This window comes from Hemiscyllium ocellatum (assembly GCF_020745735.1).
Source record: "Hemiscyllium ocellatum isolate sHemOce1 chromosome 41 unlocalized genomic scaffold, sHemOce1.pat.X.cur. SUPER_41_unloc_9, whole genome shotgun sequence".
In the NCBI taxonomy this organism is placed as follows: domain Eukaryota; kingdom Metazoa; phylum Chordata; class Chondrichthyes; order Orectolobiformes; family Hemiscylliidae; genus Hemiscyllium; species Hemiscyllium ocellatum.
The window spans coordinates 343499-361735 of record NW_026867579.1 but is presented as its reverse complement, the minus strand read 5'-3'; the positions used below and the strand labels follow the sequence as shown (position 1 = coordinate 361735).

The window sequence follows — 18237 nt, the reverse complement described above, 5'->3', positions numbered from 1 at the left end:
TGGAATACACAGGGAGCACTGTTCTGTGTAGAGCATTTGAGGACTCTGGGTCTATACTCGATGGAGTTTAGAAGGATGGGGGTGTGGAATCTGATTCAAACTTTCAGAATACTGAACGGCCTGGAGAGAGAGAGAGACGAGGCCCCGAGGAAGACCCCTTCGAACTGAGATAAGGAGAAACCTCTTCAGCCAGAAAGCATTGAATCTGTGGACTCCACGTCCCATATCCCCCCAAACCCTTCCTATTCATATACCCATCCAAATGTCTCTTAAATATTGCAATTGTACCAGCCCCCACCACATCCTCTGGCAGCTCATTCCATACACGTACCACCCTCTGGGGGAAAAAGTTGCCCCTTTGTTCTCTTTTATATCTTTCCCCTCTCAACCTAAACCTATTCCCTCTAGTTCTGGACTCCCCCACCCCAGGGGGAAAAGACCTTGTCTATTTACCCTATCCATGTCCCCCTCATGATGTTATAAACTTCTATAAGGTCACCCCTCAGCCTCCGACGCTGCAGGGAAAACAGCCCCAACTTGTTCCACCTCTCCCCCTAGCTCAAACCCTCCAACCCTGGCAACATCCTCGTTTAAGACGGAGATAGATAGGTTCTTGGATTGTCAAGGGGATCAAAAGGTTACAGGGAGAAAATGGGAGAATGCAGTTAAGCCATGATCGAATGGCTTAATTTCTGCTCCAATGCGTTATGGTGAATTCACTGAACTAATATGCAACCTTTGCAGGGCATGGTCCTTCAGGGTAGAGAGGGTAGGCATTGACACAGAAGGTGGTAGAGGCAGAAATCCACAATAACATTGGGGATGTGTTAGACAGGCATGTACAATGCCAAGGTAAAATGGGCCAGTAGAGGACACTATGGGCTGAAGAGCCTCTCTGTGCCACAGACTGTTATGAATCTGGATACCAGTTTAGCCTCAGTGCTGTGTGATGGCACAGCCTCCCTGGAGGGAAGCGGAGGATGCTGGGGATTGTAGTCCCAGAGCTGCCCGGCTGCCGTTTCAGAGGTGGCGGGCAACTACATCTCCCGTGGGGCCCTGCGCGCCAGGGTTTCCCTGACGTCACAGGGCGAGGGCGCATGCGCTCGGGACGCGGCCCCCGCGGCGCATTCTGGGCGTTGTAGTTCTATCGATCCACAGGCTCCCGACCGATTGCGGCCGCAGCGGTATGTTGCGTTTGCCCTTCAGTTAAGGATTGATTATCGATATCGACCTGTACTTTGGCGAAAACAGGAAGATTTAAGTAGATGGTCTTATTTTTGGCTCCTTACCCTCCACTTTCCTCTCCGCCCCCACGCCCGTCGCGGGCTGTTAGGTCCCTCGTCCATCAACTCCGGGACCCGCCTCTATACCGCGTCATCCGCGAGGTCGCCTCGCTGTTTGGCCAAGCGGATCCGTCAATCAATGCATCCGAGCCAATCGCCAATGGATATAGCACCACCTCCCGCCTTCCCTTCCTCAATTGGTCAGCGTCCGCCCGACTCGGGCCCTGACTGGTCCTTCCGCCCGTCTGTCATGAGTTGGTTCCCGTCCACCTGCACGCTCCCTTTACCCCTCATTTACATAACGGCAGTCCAACACTCGTCCATTGGACGGCAGCCCGGCACGGCGCGAGTGGCCATTGGACAGCATGCCCGTCCGTCCACCCCTTGGTCCCGCCCTCCCGCCGCCTATTGGATGGTTTTGACGGCCCCATTATCACGTGTTCAGACACCGCTCTGCTATTGGGCTGCCGCTTCGGGCTAATCAAGCGCCGGCTCCGCCCAGTGCCTGACGGCCATTGGTTAGCGACACGTCGCTCTAATGTAGTAGGCGGGAGTGGCCATTCTGATTGGGTCACCGATGCTGTCCGTCAGAGCAGGGGGGCGTTACCATTACCCGGATTGGTAGGTCGGCGCTCACGGGGCGGGGACAGATCGGTCCTCACCAAGATGGCGGCGGCGCTGAGGGACTGAGGGGAGTCAGGAGTGGCCCGTCCTCACTCACTCACCCTTCCTCTATCCGTCTATATGTGTCTCCGGGAGACGGGTGAGTGAGGGGCTTCGGGGGGGGCGTGGTGGGGTTTAAGGCGGACAGCGGTGAAGTTTGGGGGGGGGCGTCGTTCTCAGCCAATCAGGAGCCTGTTGCTGAGGCGATTGTCATTGGCCAATCACTGGAGGGATCGAGGTGTCATTGGCCAATCACTGCAAGGTTCGCGGAGTCGTCAGCCAATCATTGGAGGGGTCACCGGTGATTCATTGGATGGATCAAGGGGTTATTGGCCAATCACTGAAGGGATCGAGGTGTCATTGGCCAATCACGGCAAAGTTCGTGGGGTCATCAGCCAATCATTGGAAGGGTCACCGGTGATTCATTGGATGGTTCGATGAGTCATTGGCCAATCACTGGAGGGCTCGAGGTGTCATTGGCCAATCACGGCAAAGTTCTTGGAGTCATTAGCCAATCATTGGAGGGGTCACCTGTGATTCACTGGAGGGACCGAGGGGTTATTTGCCAATTACAGCAACGTTCATGCGGTCATCGGCCAATCATTGGAGGGGTCACTGGTGATTCACTGGATGGATTGAGGGGTTATTAGCCAATCACTGGAGGGCTCGAAGTGTCATTGGCCAATCACGGCAAAGTTCTTGGAGTCATCAACCAATCATTGGAGGGTTCATCTGAGAGCCACTGTAGGGATCGAGGTGTTATTGGCCAATCACTGGATGGATCGGGCTGTCATTAACCAATTATTGGAGCCAAGTGAGGGGTCATCAGTCATTTGATGATTGGTGGTAGGGATGTCTGTTACCCAATCATTGAAGGGAGTGAGGGGTCTTCAGCCAATCATTGGCGAGGAAATGGTGATCAATCACTGGAGAGATTGGGAGAGTCTTCAACGAATCATTGGATGTTTTGAGGGATCATCAGCCAGATTGTACAAGGGTCCAAAGGTTTATCAGTCAGTGGAGAGATTGAGGGTTTGTCAATCTCCCCCTCCAGTGATTGGCCAATGACTCATCGAACCATCCAATGAATCACCGGTGACCCTTCCAATGATTGGCTGATGACCCCACGAACTTTGCTGTGGTTGGCCAATGACACCTCGATCCCTTCAGTGATTGGCCAATAACCCCTTGATCCATCCAGTGAATCACCAGTGACCCCTCCAATGATTGGGAGGGCGGCACGGTGGCACAGTGGTTAGCACTGCTGCCTCACAGCGCCAGGGACCTGGGTTCAATTCCCGCCTCAGGCGACTGACTGTGTGGAGTTTGCATGTTCTCCCCGTGTCTGCGTGGGTTTCCTCCGGGTGCTCCGGTTTCCTCCCACAGTCCAAAGATGTGCGGGTCAGGTGAATTGGCCATGCTAAATTGCCCGTAGTGTTAGGTAAGGGGTAGATGTAGGGGTATGGGTGGGTTGCGCTTCGGCGGGTCGGTGTGGACTTGTTGGGCCGAAGGGCCTGTTTCCACACTGTAAGTAATCTAATCAACCATTGGGAGAGAGTTGGGAAGGGGTGGGCGCAGTGTGGAGCCAATTATCGGAGGGATTAGAGGTCTTCAACCAATCATTGGAGGAGTTGGGGGGAGTCATCGAGCATTGAAGGGATTGAGCTGGAAATGTGTTGCTGGAAAAGCGTAGCAGGTCAGGCAGCATCTGGGGAGCAGGAGGGTCGACGTTTCAGGCATGAGCCCTTCTACAGGATCGAGGAGGGTGTGTCCAGCAGGCTCAGGTAAAAGGTAGGGAGGGGGGACTTGGGGGAGGTGGGCGTTGGGAATGCGATAGGTGGAAGGAGGTCAAGGTGAGGGTGATAGGCCGGAGTAGGGTGGGGAGGGAGAGGTCAGGAAGAAGATTGCAGGTTAGGAAGGTGGTGCTGAGTTCGAGGGTCGGGGGTGGGGAGGGGAAGGGAAATGAGGAAACTGGAGAAATCTGAGTCCATCCCTTGTGGTTGGAGGGTTCCCAGGCGGAAGATGAGGTGCTCTTCCTCCAGCCGTCGTGTTGTTATGGTCTGGCGATGGAGGAGTCCAAGGACCTGCATGTCCTTGGTGGAGTGGGAGGGGGAGTTGAAGTGTTGGGCCACGGGGTGGTTGGTCCGGGTGTCCCAGAGGTGTTCCCTGAAACATTCCGAAAGTAGGCGGCCTGTCTCCCCAAGATAGAGGAGGCCACATCGGGTGCAGTAAATGATGTGTGTGGAGGTGCAGGTGAATTTGTGGTGGATATTTGTGGTCTCTCTGCATATCTGCGTCTCTCTCTCTCTGTTTGTTTGTTTCTGTTTGTCTGTCTTTCGAAAAGTGCCTGAAATCTCCTCGACCTAGATGTGTCTGGGTGAATGTGGAGTTGAAGAAAATGTAGCATTAGTAAGAGGATTTAACTGGAGGAACCAGTGAGGCTGAAAGGGACTAAATCCCCAGACCTGATGGAGGAGGTGGGGACTGAGATCAATGTCTTAGTGATTATTTTCCAAACTGCTGGAGAATCAGGAATATTTCCTGTGCATTGGAAGGCAGTAAATGTCAGCCCAATATTTAATAAGGGAACGAGAGTGAAAAGCAGTTAGCCTTGTGTCAGTAGCAGGGAAAATCCTGGAATGTTCTCTGATAACCACGATCTGATTCGGTGCAGCCAGCAATGGGATTTGTGAATGAGAAACTGAAGTTTGTCAGACTTTTTGTTTTACTAACAATCTCGAGCCACTGGACAAAGTATACTTAGATTTCTGGGTGTCTTTTAGAGTCAGACAGAATGGAAACAGACCCTTTGGTCCAACCAGTCCCTGCCAACCCTAATCCCAAACCCGACTCGCCCCACCTGCCTGCACATGGTCTTTATCCTTCTAACCCTTTCCTATTTATAACTTATCCAAAATGTTATATAGGTATTGTAACTATACCCATATCCACTGCTTCCTCTCGCAGTTCATGCCTCACACTAACCACTCTGCAAAAAAAATTGTCCCTCGTGTCTTTGTTAAATATCTCACCTTTTAAATATGCTCCCCAGTTTTGAAATCCCCCATCTGAGGGAAAACAACACCTCCCATTCACCTTATCCGTGCCCCTCATGATTTTGGAAACCTCTATATGGTCACCCTTCAGCCTCCTGTGCTCCAGTGCAAAGGTCCCAGTCTTTCCTTCTAACTGAAACCCTTTATTCCCGGTAACATCCTGGTAAATCTCTTCTGAACCGCCTCCAGTTTAATAACGTCCTTCCCATAACAGGGCGGCCAGATCTGGGCACACTACTGTAGAAGAGGCCACACCAATGTCCTGTACAACCTCAGCGTGACATCTCCTCCTAACCCAAACCTTCCATACCTGGCAAAATCCTGGTCAATCACTTCTTCAGCTCAATAATATCCTTCCTATAACCGGGGCGAGCAGAACTGGACACAGTACTCCTGAACAGGCCTCACCAACGTCCTATACAACCTCCAACGTGATATCCCAACTCCTCCCTGTCTACCTGTCACACCAACTTCAAAGAATTATCTTGAAAACCCCCCCCCACCAGCTCGCTCTCTCGGTTCTACATCAATACTTCCAAGGCCCGGTTTTTAAACGGTAAGAGTCCTGCCCTTGCTTATTTTACCAAAATGCGACACCTCACGTTTATCCAAATTAAACTCCACCTGCCTATCCTCAGCCCATCGATCAGGCTCTCTTTCCAGTCTTGGTAACAGGGGGGCGGGGGGCTGGTTAGAAAGGTTAAAGTGCATGTGACACTGGAGGTGTTAAGACACAACGGTGGACCCTTCTGTTAATTAAAACCAAACACTCAGGAAAGCTCACCTCCCCTTCTAATCTGGTAAAGTATCAGTGACAGAGAACTCCCAAATTCCATTACTTAAAGATAAAAACATTAATTTATTCTTTAAATCTAAAAGTGAACATTAAATAACCACTCTAAGCCCCCATGTCTCTCAACTGCTTATTATCTGTCTCCAATTCTATAACAACATGCTGTTCCAATAAAACACTTATTAAAATTACATCAGCTTAATTTCAAAGCCATACAGCCGCTGTTGACTTTGGTGTCTGTTTTCTTCTGGCTGAGGATCTCCCTGGGTCATTGTCTTTCTTTTTTACTATGAATATGTTCCATATGAAAAGGTACCTTTTGATAGAGAGTGTTTCCTAATTCCTTGGATCTGTGTTGCTGGCAGTTGCCTCTGTCCAACTTTCAAAATGTCTGCCTTTCTTATATCCCCAACATCGGATCGTCTCATTGGTTCAATGTTGGAGAAACAATAAATTCAAACTCGATTGGGTTTTAGTATCCTGGGGCATAGTTGAAATTGATTGGTTAAATTCGAATTGTCAAAACAGCAACCAACTCGGCTATCTACTTCGCAACCAAATGTTACATATTTTCAATTTTCCAGTACAAACTCCACACAAACAGTCACCCGAGGCTGGAATCGAACTCTCACTTTCTTACAATCTCTCTCTCACACACTCACACACTCTATCTCTCACACTCTATCTCACATACTCTCTCTCACACACACTCTATCTCTCACACTCTCTCTCTCTCACATACTCTCTCTCACATACTCTCTCTCACATACTCACACACTCTCTCTCACACACTCTCTCTCTCACACACTCTCTCTCACACACTCTCTCACACACTCTCTCTCACACACTCTCTCTCACACACTCTCTCTCACACTCTCTCACACACTCTCTCTCACATGCTCTCTCTCACACACTCACACACTTTCTCTTACACACTCTCTCTCACACACACACTCCCTCATACTCTCTCTCTCGCACTCTCTCTCTCGCACTCTCTCTCTCTCTCGCACTCTCTCTCTCGCACACTCTCTCTCTCTCTCGCGCACTCTCTCTCCCTCACACTCTCTCTCTCTCTAACCCCGGCCGCTCCCTATCTCTGCAGGAGCCGACACCATGACCGATGACAGCGTTGAGGAGGAGCGCTCGAAGATGGAGGCGGGCCGCAGTTGTGCAGCGACAGCCAGGAATCTGGCCTTCCTGAAAGCTCGCTCAATGGACGTGACCTTCGACGTGGGCGATGATTACGAGATCATAGAGACCATTGGCACTGGGGCATACGGAGTGGTATCCTCAGCCCGGCACAGGCACACAGGTCAGCACCAGGCTGGGGGAGGGGAATGTGGGCATGTTAGGACAGACTGTCACATGGGAGCAGAGGACACTGCCTCGTCTTCAATTCCCCTCCTCCCTCCATCCTTCTCTACACTGTCCCCCCATCAAACACTCCCAGGGACAGGGACAGCACGGGGTTAGATACAGAGTAAAGCTCCCTCTACACTGCCCCCCCATCAAACACTACCAGGGACAGGGACAGCATGGGGTTAGATACAGAGTAAAGCTTCCTCTACACTGTCCCCCCATCAAACACTCCCAGGGACAGGGACAACATGGGGTTAGATACAGAGTAAAGCTCTGTAGCAAAAGCCAACAAAATAGGGTTAACCATGCCCTATTGGGGTCCTGCATTTCCTTGTATCCACCCCTCACTCTCCCCCTCTCTGTACCACCCCCCTCACCACCTCTCCCCCTCTGACCCCGTCCTGCCTTTCTGCTGTCAGTGTGACCCCACGTCCCTCTCTCTGTCCCCTGTAGGTCAGCAAGTAGCAATCAAGAAGATCCCGAATGCCTTTGATGTGGTGACCAATGCTAAAAGGACACTGCGCGAGCTCAAAATCCTTAAACACTTCAAACACGACAACATCATCGCCATCAAAGACATCCTGAAACCCCCGGGCTCCTATGCTGACTTCAAATCCGTGTAAGTACTGGCCTGATCGCTGCTCTCTATCTCTCCTCTCTCGCTTTCTCGCTCTCTCTCTCTCGCTCTCACTCTCTCTCTCGCTCTCACTCTCTCTCTCTCTCCCCCACACCCCCCAGCCAGGATGGAAAGGAGCAGGGACAGACCGAGGTTGGTGGACAGAGAGTACGCGGGAGGCAGAGGGAGAAAGACAGCATACGAAGGGGAGAGAGAGAGAGAGCGCGTGTGAGAGGGAGAGAGAGTGCAAGTCAGATAGAGTGTAAGAAAGACTGATAGAGATGTGTGCAACACAGAGGGAGGGGGGGGGAGAGAGAGAGAGAGAGACAGACCAAGGGGGAGGGAGAGAGGGTGAGATGGACAGAGGGTGGAGGGGGAGAGGGTGAGATGGACAGAGGGGGGAGGGACAGAGGGGGAAGGGGAGAGGGTGAGATGGACAGAGGGGGGAGGGACAGAGGGGGAGATGGACAGAGGGGGGAGGGAGAGAGGGGGAGACGGACAGAGGGGGGAGGGATAGAGGGGGAGACGGACAGAGGGGGGAGGGAGAGAGGGGGAGACGGACAGAGGGGGGAGGGATAGAGGGGGAGGTGGACAGAGGGGGGAGGGACAGAAGGTGAGATGGACGGGGGGGGGGCGAGGCTGGAGGGGGTTGGTAGTGGGGTGAGTGCCGCTCGCTGCCTGACGTCTGTCCCCCCCCCTCCCCCTCCCCGTGTGGAGCAGCTACGTGGTGCTGGACCTGATGGAGAGCGACCTACACCAGATCATCCACTCCTCGCAGCCGCTGAGCGTGGAGCACGCCCGCTACTTCCTGTACCAGCTGCTGCGGGGCCTGAAGTACGTGCACTCGGCCAACGTGGTGCACCGCGACCTGAAGCCCGGCAACCTGCTGGTCAACGAGAACTGCGAGCTGAAGATCGGGGACTTTGGCATGGCCCGAGGCCTGGGCGCGGGGCCCGGGCAGGCCCAGGCCTTCCTCACCGAGTACGTGGCCACCCGCTGGTACCGGGCGCCCGAGCTGATGCTCTCGCTGGCCGGCTACGGCAGCGCCATCGACCTGTGGTCGGCCGGCTGCATCCTGGCCGAGATGCTGGGCCGGCGGCAGCTCTTCCCGGGCAAGAACTACCTGCACCAGCTGCAGCTGATCCTGACGGTGCTGGGCACGCCCCCCGAGCGCCTGGTGGCCGCTGTCGGCTCTGAGCGGGTGCGCGCCTACCTCCAGGGGCTGCCCGCCCGCCGGCCGGTGCCCCTCTCCTCCCTCTACCCGGGCCAGGACCCCCAGGCGCTGGAGCTGCTGGGCCGGCTCCTGAGCTTCGACCCCCAGCGGCGCCCGTCAGCCCACCAGGCCCTGCGCCACCCCTTCCTGGCCAAGTACCACGACCCCGCCGACGAGCCGGCCTGCTGGCCCCCCTTCGACTTCTCCTTCGAGCGGCCCGACCCGGCCGCCCCCCTGGGCCGCGAGCAGCTGAAGGAGGCCATCGCCCGGGAGATCGAGGACTTCCACCGGCGCCGGGAGGGCATCCGCCGGGGCATCAGCCGGCCCCAGCCGCCGGCCCGCCAGCCCGGGGACGTGGACATGGCCGCCCCTGAGCCCCGGCGCCTGGAGCCCGACGCCGGGAGGCAGCGGGAGGAGGAGGAGGACGAGGACGAGGAGGAGCAGCAGCAGAACGAGGAGGAGGACGGGGCGCCGCCGCCCCCCAGCACCGCCACCGGCACCGGCGGCGACGCCAAGCGGGAGGGCGCCATCTCTGCCGACACCAAGGCTGCCCTCAAAGCCGCCCTCATCAAGTCAGCGCTGAGGCAGAAACACAAAGGTGGGCTCCCCCCCCAGGGGTGGGAGGCCGGAGGGACGGGGGAGGGTCAGGGGGGATGTGGGAGGGAGGGGCGGGGACAGGGAGGGAGGTGGTGGGTCGGGGGATGTGGGAGGGAGGGGGAGGGTCGGGGATGTGGGAGGGAGGGGGAGGGTCGGGGGATGTGGGAGGGGGAGGGTCAGGGGGATGTGGGAGGGAAGGGCAGGGACAGGGAGGGAGGGGGAGGGTCAGGGGATGAGGGAGGGGGAGGGTCGGAGGGGGATGTGGGAGGGAGGGGGAGGGTCAGGGGGATGTGGGAAGGAGGGGGAGGGTCAGGGGGATGTGGGAGGGAGGGGCGGGGACAGGGAGGGAGGTGGTGGGTCGGGGGATGTGGGAGGGAGGGGGAGGGTCAGGGGATGAGGGAGGGGGAGGATCAGGGGGATGTGGGAGGGAGGGGCAGGGACAGGGAGGGAGGGGGAGGGTCAGGGGATGAGGGAGGGGGAGGGTCAGGGGGATGAGGGAGTGTCGGGGGATGTGGGAGGGGGAGGATCAGGGGGATGTGGGAGGGTCAGGGGGATGTGGGAGGGAGGGGCAGGGACAGGGAGGGAGGTGGTGGGTCGGGGGGTGTGGGAGGGAGGGGGTGGGTCAGGGGGATGTGGGAGGGAGGGGCAGGGACAGGGAGGGAGGGGGTGGGTCAGGGGGATGTGGGAGGGAGGGGCAGGGACAGGGAGGGAGGGGGTGGGTCAGGGGGATGTGGGAGGGAGGGGGAGGGTCGGGGGATGTGGGAGGGAGGGGGAGGGTCAGGGGATGAGGGAGGGGGAGGGTCGGAGGAGGATGTGGGAGGGAGGGGCAGGTTCGGAGGATGTGGGAGGGAGGGAGGGGGATCTGGGAGGGAGGGGGAGGGTCAGAGAGGGAGGTGGAGGGTTGGAGGGGGATGTGGGAGGAAGGGGGAGGGTCAGGGAGGGTTGGAGGGGGATGTGGGAGGGAGGGGAGGGTCATGGAGGTAGGGGGAGGGTTGGAGGGGGATCAGGGAGGGAGGGAGGGAGGGGGATGGTCGGGGGGGTGGGGGAGGGAGGGAGAGGGTTGGGAGGGAGGGGGAGAGTCGAAGGGGGATGTGGGAGGGAGAAGGAGGGTCAGAGAGGCTGGGGGAGGGTCGGATGGAGATGTGGGAGGGAGGGGGAAGGTCATGAACTCTGTGCCTAACATGAATCGCTTCTTTGCGAGGTCAAGCAGGCTGGATGGGCCAAATGGCCTCATTCTGCTCCGCTGCCTGAAGAGATTTGATTCTGTAAACACTGCCATACGGATGTTAGCTCCCTCCCCTTCGGTGTACACGCACTGACGGCAAGCAGGAAAATCAAAGCTGCTGCTGTTCGCGGGAGACTGGGGAGGGGGAGACTGGGGAGGGGGTCCTGGTCACAAGATCTGCCGAGAGGATTCTCACGCTGGCCCGCCCTCTCCTTTCTCAGCCCGCCCCCTCCTTTCTCAAGGGGAGAACGTGCAAATTCCACACAGTCAGTCGCCTGAGGCGGGAACTGAACCCAGGTCTCAGGCGCTGTGAGGCAGCAGTGCTAACCACTGTGCCACCGTGCCACCCACCAGTGGTACTGAGCCAACGGTGCTCACGATGACGATCCAACGTACATTCACCCAGTCCTAGCAGCCCCCGGTTTCTAAACCAGCTCCCTTTGTCATCACAGAGCTCTCCCGCTCCACTCTACCTTTGTGTCTGAGGCTCTGCGGCACTCACCTCACCCTCGCCCCCAACCCCAACCCCAACCCCAACCCCACACACGTTAGATTGTGTCAGAAGGCAGAATAACCACCTCTCCACAGATCTGTCAACTTCTATCCCTTTATAAAGCTCCCTCTACACTGTCCCCCCATCAAACACTCCCAGGGACAGGGACAGCACGGGGTTAGATACAGAGTAAAGCTCCCTCTACACTGTCCCCCATCAAACACTCCCAGGGACAAGGATAGCACGGGGTTAGATACAGAGTAAAGCTCCCTCTACACTGTCCCCCCATCAAACACTCCCAGAGACAGCACGGGATTAGATACAGAGTAAAGCTCCCTCTACACTGTCCCCCCCATCAAACACTCCCAGAGACAGTACGGGATTAGATACAGAGTAAAGCTCCCTCTACACTGTCCCCCCCATCAAACACTCCCAGGGACAGGGATAGCACGGGGTTAGATACAGAGTAAAGCTCCCTCTACACTGTCCCCCCATCAAACACTCCCAGGGACAGCACGGGGTTAGATACAGAGTAAAGCTCCCTCTACACTGTCCCCCCCATCAAACACTCCCAGGGACAGGGACAGCACGGGGTGAGCTACAGAGTAAAGCTGAAAACAGGAAGTTGAGAATGATACAGCCCATTATTGATCTTAAATACAAATGAACAAACGGAAATTTATACAATCTTACTCAGTTTAAAATAACATTGTCTTCCGTCTCTCCCACTCCCTATATTTGTTCCAAAACACAGCTCAGTCTCATCAAATTAACCTTCTCACCTATATCATTAAGTTGCCCGTTTGGCAGGTATCTGAGCTATTGAGGGTGTGTGGGGAGACGGGGGTTGAGATAGTTCTGCTGACAGGGCCCCAGGAGCCCAGATTCCATCGTCCTGAGCAGTTTTCCCTTCTGTTGCTGTGTTGTTTCTGATCTCAGTGATTCCTTGCGATCTCACTGCGTTAAGATCGCTATTGCTGAAACGATCCTCGGCCCGACCCGTGGTATATGTGGGGGGGAGAGAGAGAGAGAGGGCCCACTCTTCGCTGACGGCGTCGCCTCCGTTCTGGTTCTCTCCCGACAGAGACAGCAGTCTGCAGTCAGGAGCACCCGGAGTCCCGGAGGCCAGTCACGGCCCAGGAGCGGCAGCGGGAGCGGGAGGAGAAGCGGCGGAAACGCCAGGAGCGGGCCAAGCAGAGGGAGCGCAAGCAGCGGGAGCGGGAGCGCAAGGAGCTGAAGGAGGGCGACGTCCTGGGGGGCGTGGTGCTGAGCCAGGGCGACAAGAGCCTGCTGCAGCGTTGGATGAGGATGACCGAGGGCAGGCAGCGGCCCGAGGCCGGGGAGGCGGCAACAGCCCCCACCCTCAATGGGGGCCCGGAAGGCCCGGCGGCGGGGGCCAAGCCAGGCCCAGGCCTCGGGCCTACCCCAGGCCTCGGCCCAACCCCAAGCCTCAGGCCGAACGTGGCTCTCGGGCCTCCTCCAGAACTCGGGCCGAGTGTGGGTCTTGGGCCTACTCCAGAACTCGGTACTAACGTGGCTCTCGGGCCTACTGCAGAGCTCAGGCCGAACGTGGGTCTTGGGCCGACCACAGACCTCGGGCCTACCCCTGAGCTCGGGCCTAGTGTGGGCCTTGGGCCTAGTGTGGGCTTCGGCCCACCTCCGAGCCTTGGGCCTAGTGTAGGCTTCGGGACTGCTCCAGGCCTCGAGCCCAGCCTAGGCCCTGGCCCCGGCCCATCTCTGGCCTTTGGCACCGCCCCAGGCCTGGGGTTCAGGCCCAGCCTAGGTCCAGGCCCCAGCCTGGGTTACGAACAGGCCCCTGTCCTGCGGCCAGGTGGGGGGGCATCTGACGGGCCCAGCGTAGGCCTGGAGCCTGGCCCAGCCTTCCCCAGGCCCGGTCAGGCCTGGGGCGGCGACCAACAGCGACCCCCAGCCCTCCTGTACCCCCCGGGGCTGTGTGAGGTTCCCTGGGGCCGGGGAAACGAGACACTACAGGCCCAGCCCAGCCAGCCTCAGGCCGCTGGGTTTGGGGAGCTTGGTTTGCGTGAGGTTGCCCCCCAGCCTCCGGCAGCTTACCCCCGGGAGGAGCAGCAGCAGGCCCCTTGCCCAGGCCCACAGCAGCCTCTCGCCCTCCCTCCCGCGAACACCGAGTCTCCCGACATCAACACCGTGACCCAGCAACTTTCCAAATCACAGGTAAGACCAACTGTGGGACTCCTGCTTTCCCAGGAGAGGGAGGGATCGAGGGGATGAGGTGTCGCTGGGAGGCAGTCCAGGGTTCAGGGCACATCTCTCCCACAGCAGCGAAATATCTGGCCTGAGGCAGGGAGCCAGTGGGAATCAGAGAGGCCGGAATTGGAGGATCGCAGAGGTCTTGGAGGGTCAGAGGGAGGGGATGTAGGGGGGTTACAGAGATAGGGAGGGGTGTAGGGGGGTTACAGAGATAGGGAGGGGTGTAGGGGGGGTTACAGAGATAGGGAGGGGGTGTAGGGGGGTTACAGAGATAGGGAGGGGGGTGTAGAGGGGGGTTACAGAGATAGGGAGGGGGTGTAGGGGGGTTACAGAGATAGGGAGGGGGTGTAGGGGGGTTACAGAGATAGGGAGGGGGTGTGGGGGGGTTACAGAGACAGGGAGGGGGTGTGGGGGGGTTATAGAGATAGGGAGGGGGTGTAGGGGAGGTTACAGAGATAGGGAGGGGGTGTAGGGGAGGTTACAGAGATAGGGAGGGGGTGTAGGGGGTTACAGGGATAGGGAGGGGGTGTAGAGGGGGGTTACAGAGATAGGGAGGGGGTGTAGGGGGGTTACAGAGATAGGGAGGGGGTGTAGGGGGTTACAGGGATAGGGAGGGGGTGTAGAGGGGGGTTACAGAGATAGGGAGGGGGTGTAGGGGGGTTACAGAGATAGGGAGGGGGTGTGGGGGGGTTACAGAGATAGGGAGGGGGTGTGGGGGGGTTATAGAGATAGGGAGGGTGTGTAGGGGAGGTTACAGAGATAGGGAGGGGGTGTGGGGGGGTTATAGAGATAGGGAGGGTGTGTAGGGGAGGTTACAGAGATAGGGAGGGGGGTGTAGGGGGTTACAGGGATAGGGAGGGGGTGTAGTGGGGTTACAGGGATAGGGAGGGGGTGTAGGGGGTTACAGAGATAGGGAGGGGTGTAGGGGGGTTACAGGGATAGGGAGGGGGTGTAGGGGGTTACAGAGATAGGGAGGGGGTGTAGAGGGGTTACAGGGATAGGGAGGGGGGGTGTAGGGGGGTTACAGGGATAGGGAGGGGGGTGTGGGTGGTGTGTGTGTATTGTTGGGGTGGTGCTGGTCGGGAGGTTGGTTGTAGCCTCCCCCCTCTCCCCTGCCCCTCCGTTCTCCCTGTCCCTGCTCCCTGCAGCGATGTATTACAGCAAGAGCAGGCTCAGTTTCCCAGTGCCCGGGAATTGCCGATGTCTCCTTTGTCGATGACACAGGACGCTGTGTGCACCATCCCGTACAGGTCTCACTGCATCAATGGCCGTGCTCTCCCTGTGTCTGTCAGCGCCCACGGAGCCCGATCACAGAGCCGCTTTACTGTGAAATCACAGCCGTATTTCACCTCCCCATCCCCTGTGAACCCACTCCACCCTCCGCTCACTGCTCCCTCTCCTCTGTTGCTCAGGTGAAGGATTTGCTGCCACCTGGATTCTCGGTGACACCGAAGGGGAGTGGAGCAGGTTACGGGCTCGGCTTCGATCTGGAAGAGTTCCTCAATCAGTCCTTCGACATGCAGGGTGACACTCACGACAGGTAAGGCCACGGCTGGGTGGGTAGAGGGAACTTTACTCTGTATCTAACCCCGTGCTGTCCCTGTCCTGGGAGTGTTTGATGGGGGGACAATGTAGTGGGAGCTTTACTCTGTATCTAACCCCGTGCTGTCCCTGGGAGTGTTTGATGGGGGGACAGTGTAGGGGGATCTTTACTCTGTATCTAACCCGTGCTGTCCCTGTCCCTGGGAGTGTTTGATGGAGGGACAGTGTAGAGGGAGCTTTACTCTGTATCTAACCCCGTGCAGTCCCTGTCCCTGGGAGTGTTTGATGGGGGGACAGTGTAGAGGGAGCTTTACTCTGTATCTAACCCCGTGCTGTCCCTGTCCCTGGGAGTGTTTGATGGGGGGACAGTGTAGACGGAGCTTTACTCTGTATCTAACACCGTGCTGTCCCTGGGAGTGTTTGATGGGGGGACAATGTAGAGGGAGCTTTACTCTGTATCTAACCCCGTGCTGTCCCTGGGAGTGTTTGATGGGGGGACAGTGTAGGGGGAGCTTTACTCTGTATCTAACCCTGTGCTGTCCCTGTCCCTGGGAGTGTTTGATGGAGGGACAGTGTAGAGGGAGCTTTACTCTGTATCTAACCCCGTGCTGTCCCTGGGAATGTTTGATGGGGGACAGTGTAGAGGGAGCTTTACTCTGTATCTAACCCCGTGCTGTCCCTGGGAATGTTTGATGGGGGGGGGACAGTGTAGAGGAAGCTTTATTCTGTATCTAACCCCATGCTGTCCCTGGGAGTGTTTGATGGAGGGACAGTGTAGAGGGAGCTTTACTCTGTATCCAACCCTATGCTGTCCCTGGGAGTTTTTGATGGGGGACAGTGTAGAGGGAGCTTTACTCTGTATCCAACCCTATGCTGTCCCTGTCCCTGGGAGTTTTTGATGGGGGACAGTGTAGAGGGAGCTTTACTCTGTATCTAACCCCATGCTGTCCCTGGGAGTGTTTGATGGGGGACAGTGTAGAGGGAGCTTTACTCTGTATCTAACCCCGTGCTGTCCCTGGGAGTGTTTGATGGAGGGACAGTGTAGAGGGAGCTTTACTCTGTATCTAACCCCGTGCTGTCCCTGGGAGTGTTTGATGGGGGGACAGTGTAGAGGGAGCTGCAGCCTGTGTCTGACCCTGTCAGTGAGGTTTCTCCCTCTTGGTTTTGTCTTGTAGCCAGGGTGACTCAGCCCCGTTATCAGCCTCTCTGTTAGCTGACTGGTTGGAGGTACACAGGATGAACCCGGCAGATATGGAGTCGCTGCAGCAGGAGCTCCAGCTTGGCTCGCCCATGATTCTCTCGGACGTACCGGACCTTTAGTTGGAATGGGTGTGTAACCAGATGCAATCCGAGAGCCAGGACATTGACTGTCTCATGGACTGGAGAGAGCGCAGAGTGAGGACAGTTCACCCTGGTGCCCGAGGGCTACAGTAACTCCAGGGAGAAGGAGAGACTGTTTAACCTTCGATGTTCTGATTGGAGGCTATGAATCCAAACCACCACCACCATCACATTTCCAGCAATGTCAGTCTTGAGGTAATGCTACTGTATTGGGGGGAGTCAGCGCCGGGGGAAGCCCTGCACTGTGGGAGGGTCAGTGCCGAGGGAGTCCCGCGCTGTGGGAGGGTCAGCGCCGAGAGAGCCCCGCACTGTGGGAGGGTCAGTGCCGAGGGAGCCCCGCACTGTGGGAGGGTCAGTGCCGAGGGTGTCCCGCACTGTGGGAGGGTCAGCGCCGAGGGAGCCCCGCACTGTGGGAGGGTCAGTGCCGAGGGAGCCCCGCACTGTGGGAGGGTCAGTGCCGAGGGTGTCCCGCACTGTGGGAGGGTCAGCGCCGAGGGAGCCCCGCACTGTGGGAGGGTCAGTGCCGAGGGAGCCCCGCACTGTGGGAGGGTCAGTGCCGAGGGTGTCCCGCACTGTGGGAGGGTCAGCGCCGAGGGAGCCCCGCACTGTGGGAGGGTCAGTGCCGAGGGAGCCCCGCACTGTCAGAGGTTCATTACTAGTTTTCCTGAGTGGGATGGTGGGGGGAGGTGTTCTCTGGTGGGACTAGAGAGTTCTCCTGGGTTCCATGTGTGCGCGCGCGAGGGATAAAACATTGCCCTCCCCAGGCATGTGTTCAGCGGCGACAATACATAAGGCAAAGCTACTCGCTCTGATCCTTTACACTACAGTCACATCTCCAGTTCAGAGCCAGCACTGAGTGACAGTTTGATATGATATCAATAAAATGAAACACATTACACAACCTCTCACTGATTATGAGCTGTGGACAGACGGACGTATGCCGGGGAGAGCAGTGAGAGAAGGGAGGGAAATTGGACTGCCAAGGTATCCCTCCAATTCAGTAACCATTGAGTTTGGAGGGATCGTAAAGCCACAGAGAAAGTTGGAGACCCATCGTTAACTGTGGGTAATGAGTCCCATCCTCTGCACATCTTTGCAGTATGGGAGGAAACCCATGCAGTCCTGGGGAAGAATGAAAACTCCAGTCTCCTGCAGCTGGAACTGAATCTGGACCGTTTGTGCTGAACCACTGCTGTAAGACGACATCCCCGTTTCGTTATCCTTTCCCAAACTGGCTATTCAGGTAATAATCTCCTCCTCGATTTGTTCCTATTATAGATAACTTCACATTTCACCCACGTTATACTTTGGCTTTGCATTTACTGGTGCACTCACTCAACGTATCCAAATCTCACTGAAACACCTCTTTAATCTCAAAGGGAGACTGAGAAACAAACGTGCAGTGTCCAATGACTTTTTTTATTGTGCAAGAGTGTGAAATTTTCAGAGAAAGGAGAAAGAACAATTGATTGGGATCAACTGAAGATAGGACTTCCTCTCTGGGGTGCTAGAGAGAGGTGGCACTGATGTAAGACTGAGATGAGGAGGAAGTGATTCTGTCAGAGTGGAGTGTCTTTGAGGCGTTGCCACACAGAGCAGGACAGTACTTTCGTGTAGTTAACACTGAAGCAAATTCTCAATCTGTTGGGCAATCAAGGTTATGGGGAAAATGGACACGAGGAATATCCAATCGGCTACGATCTTAGCAAATGGTGTGGGGGAGGGTGAGATGCGAGGGGCAGAATGGCAAACCTGCTGTTGCTCAGTCTTATGGAAAGCCAATTGGGGGCATTTAACATGACGAGGGGGAGAGTGGAGTTGTGACAA

General features: G+C 56.8%; 1 protein-coding gene across 1 annotated transcript; it reads left to right on the top strand.

The window, feature by feature from the left end:
• The first annotated feature begins 1934 nt into the window (after positions 1–1934).
• Positions 1935–17311, top strand: mapk7 (mitogen-activated protein kinase 7). The gene is made up of 7 exons (XM_060822301.1): positions 1935–2046; positions 6898–7107; positions 7608–7773; positions 8491–9581; positions 12383–13491; positions 14940–15067; positions 16245–17311. Exons 1-7 carry the CDS (start codon positions 2028–2030, stop codon positions 16387–16389), a joined length of 2868 nt encoding a protein of 955 aa, XP_060678284.1. The 5' UTR covers positions 1935–2027; the 3' UTR covers positions 16390–17311.
• The last annotated feature ends 926 nt before the right edge of the window (positions 17312–18237 follow it).

Coding starts and splice junctions, on each gene's coding strand:
- mapk7 (XM_060822301.1), top strand. Junction 13,492..14,939: donor AGCAACTTTCCAAATCACAG/GTAAGACCAACT, acceptor TCTGTTGCTCAG/GTGAAGGATTTGCTGCCACC. Junction 15,068..16,244: donor CAGGGTGACACTCACGACAG/GTAAGGCCACGG, acceptor TTTGTCTTGTAG/CCAGGGTGACTCAGCCCCGT.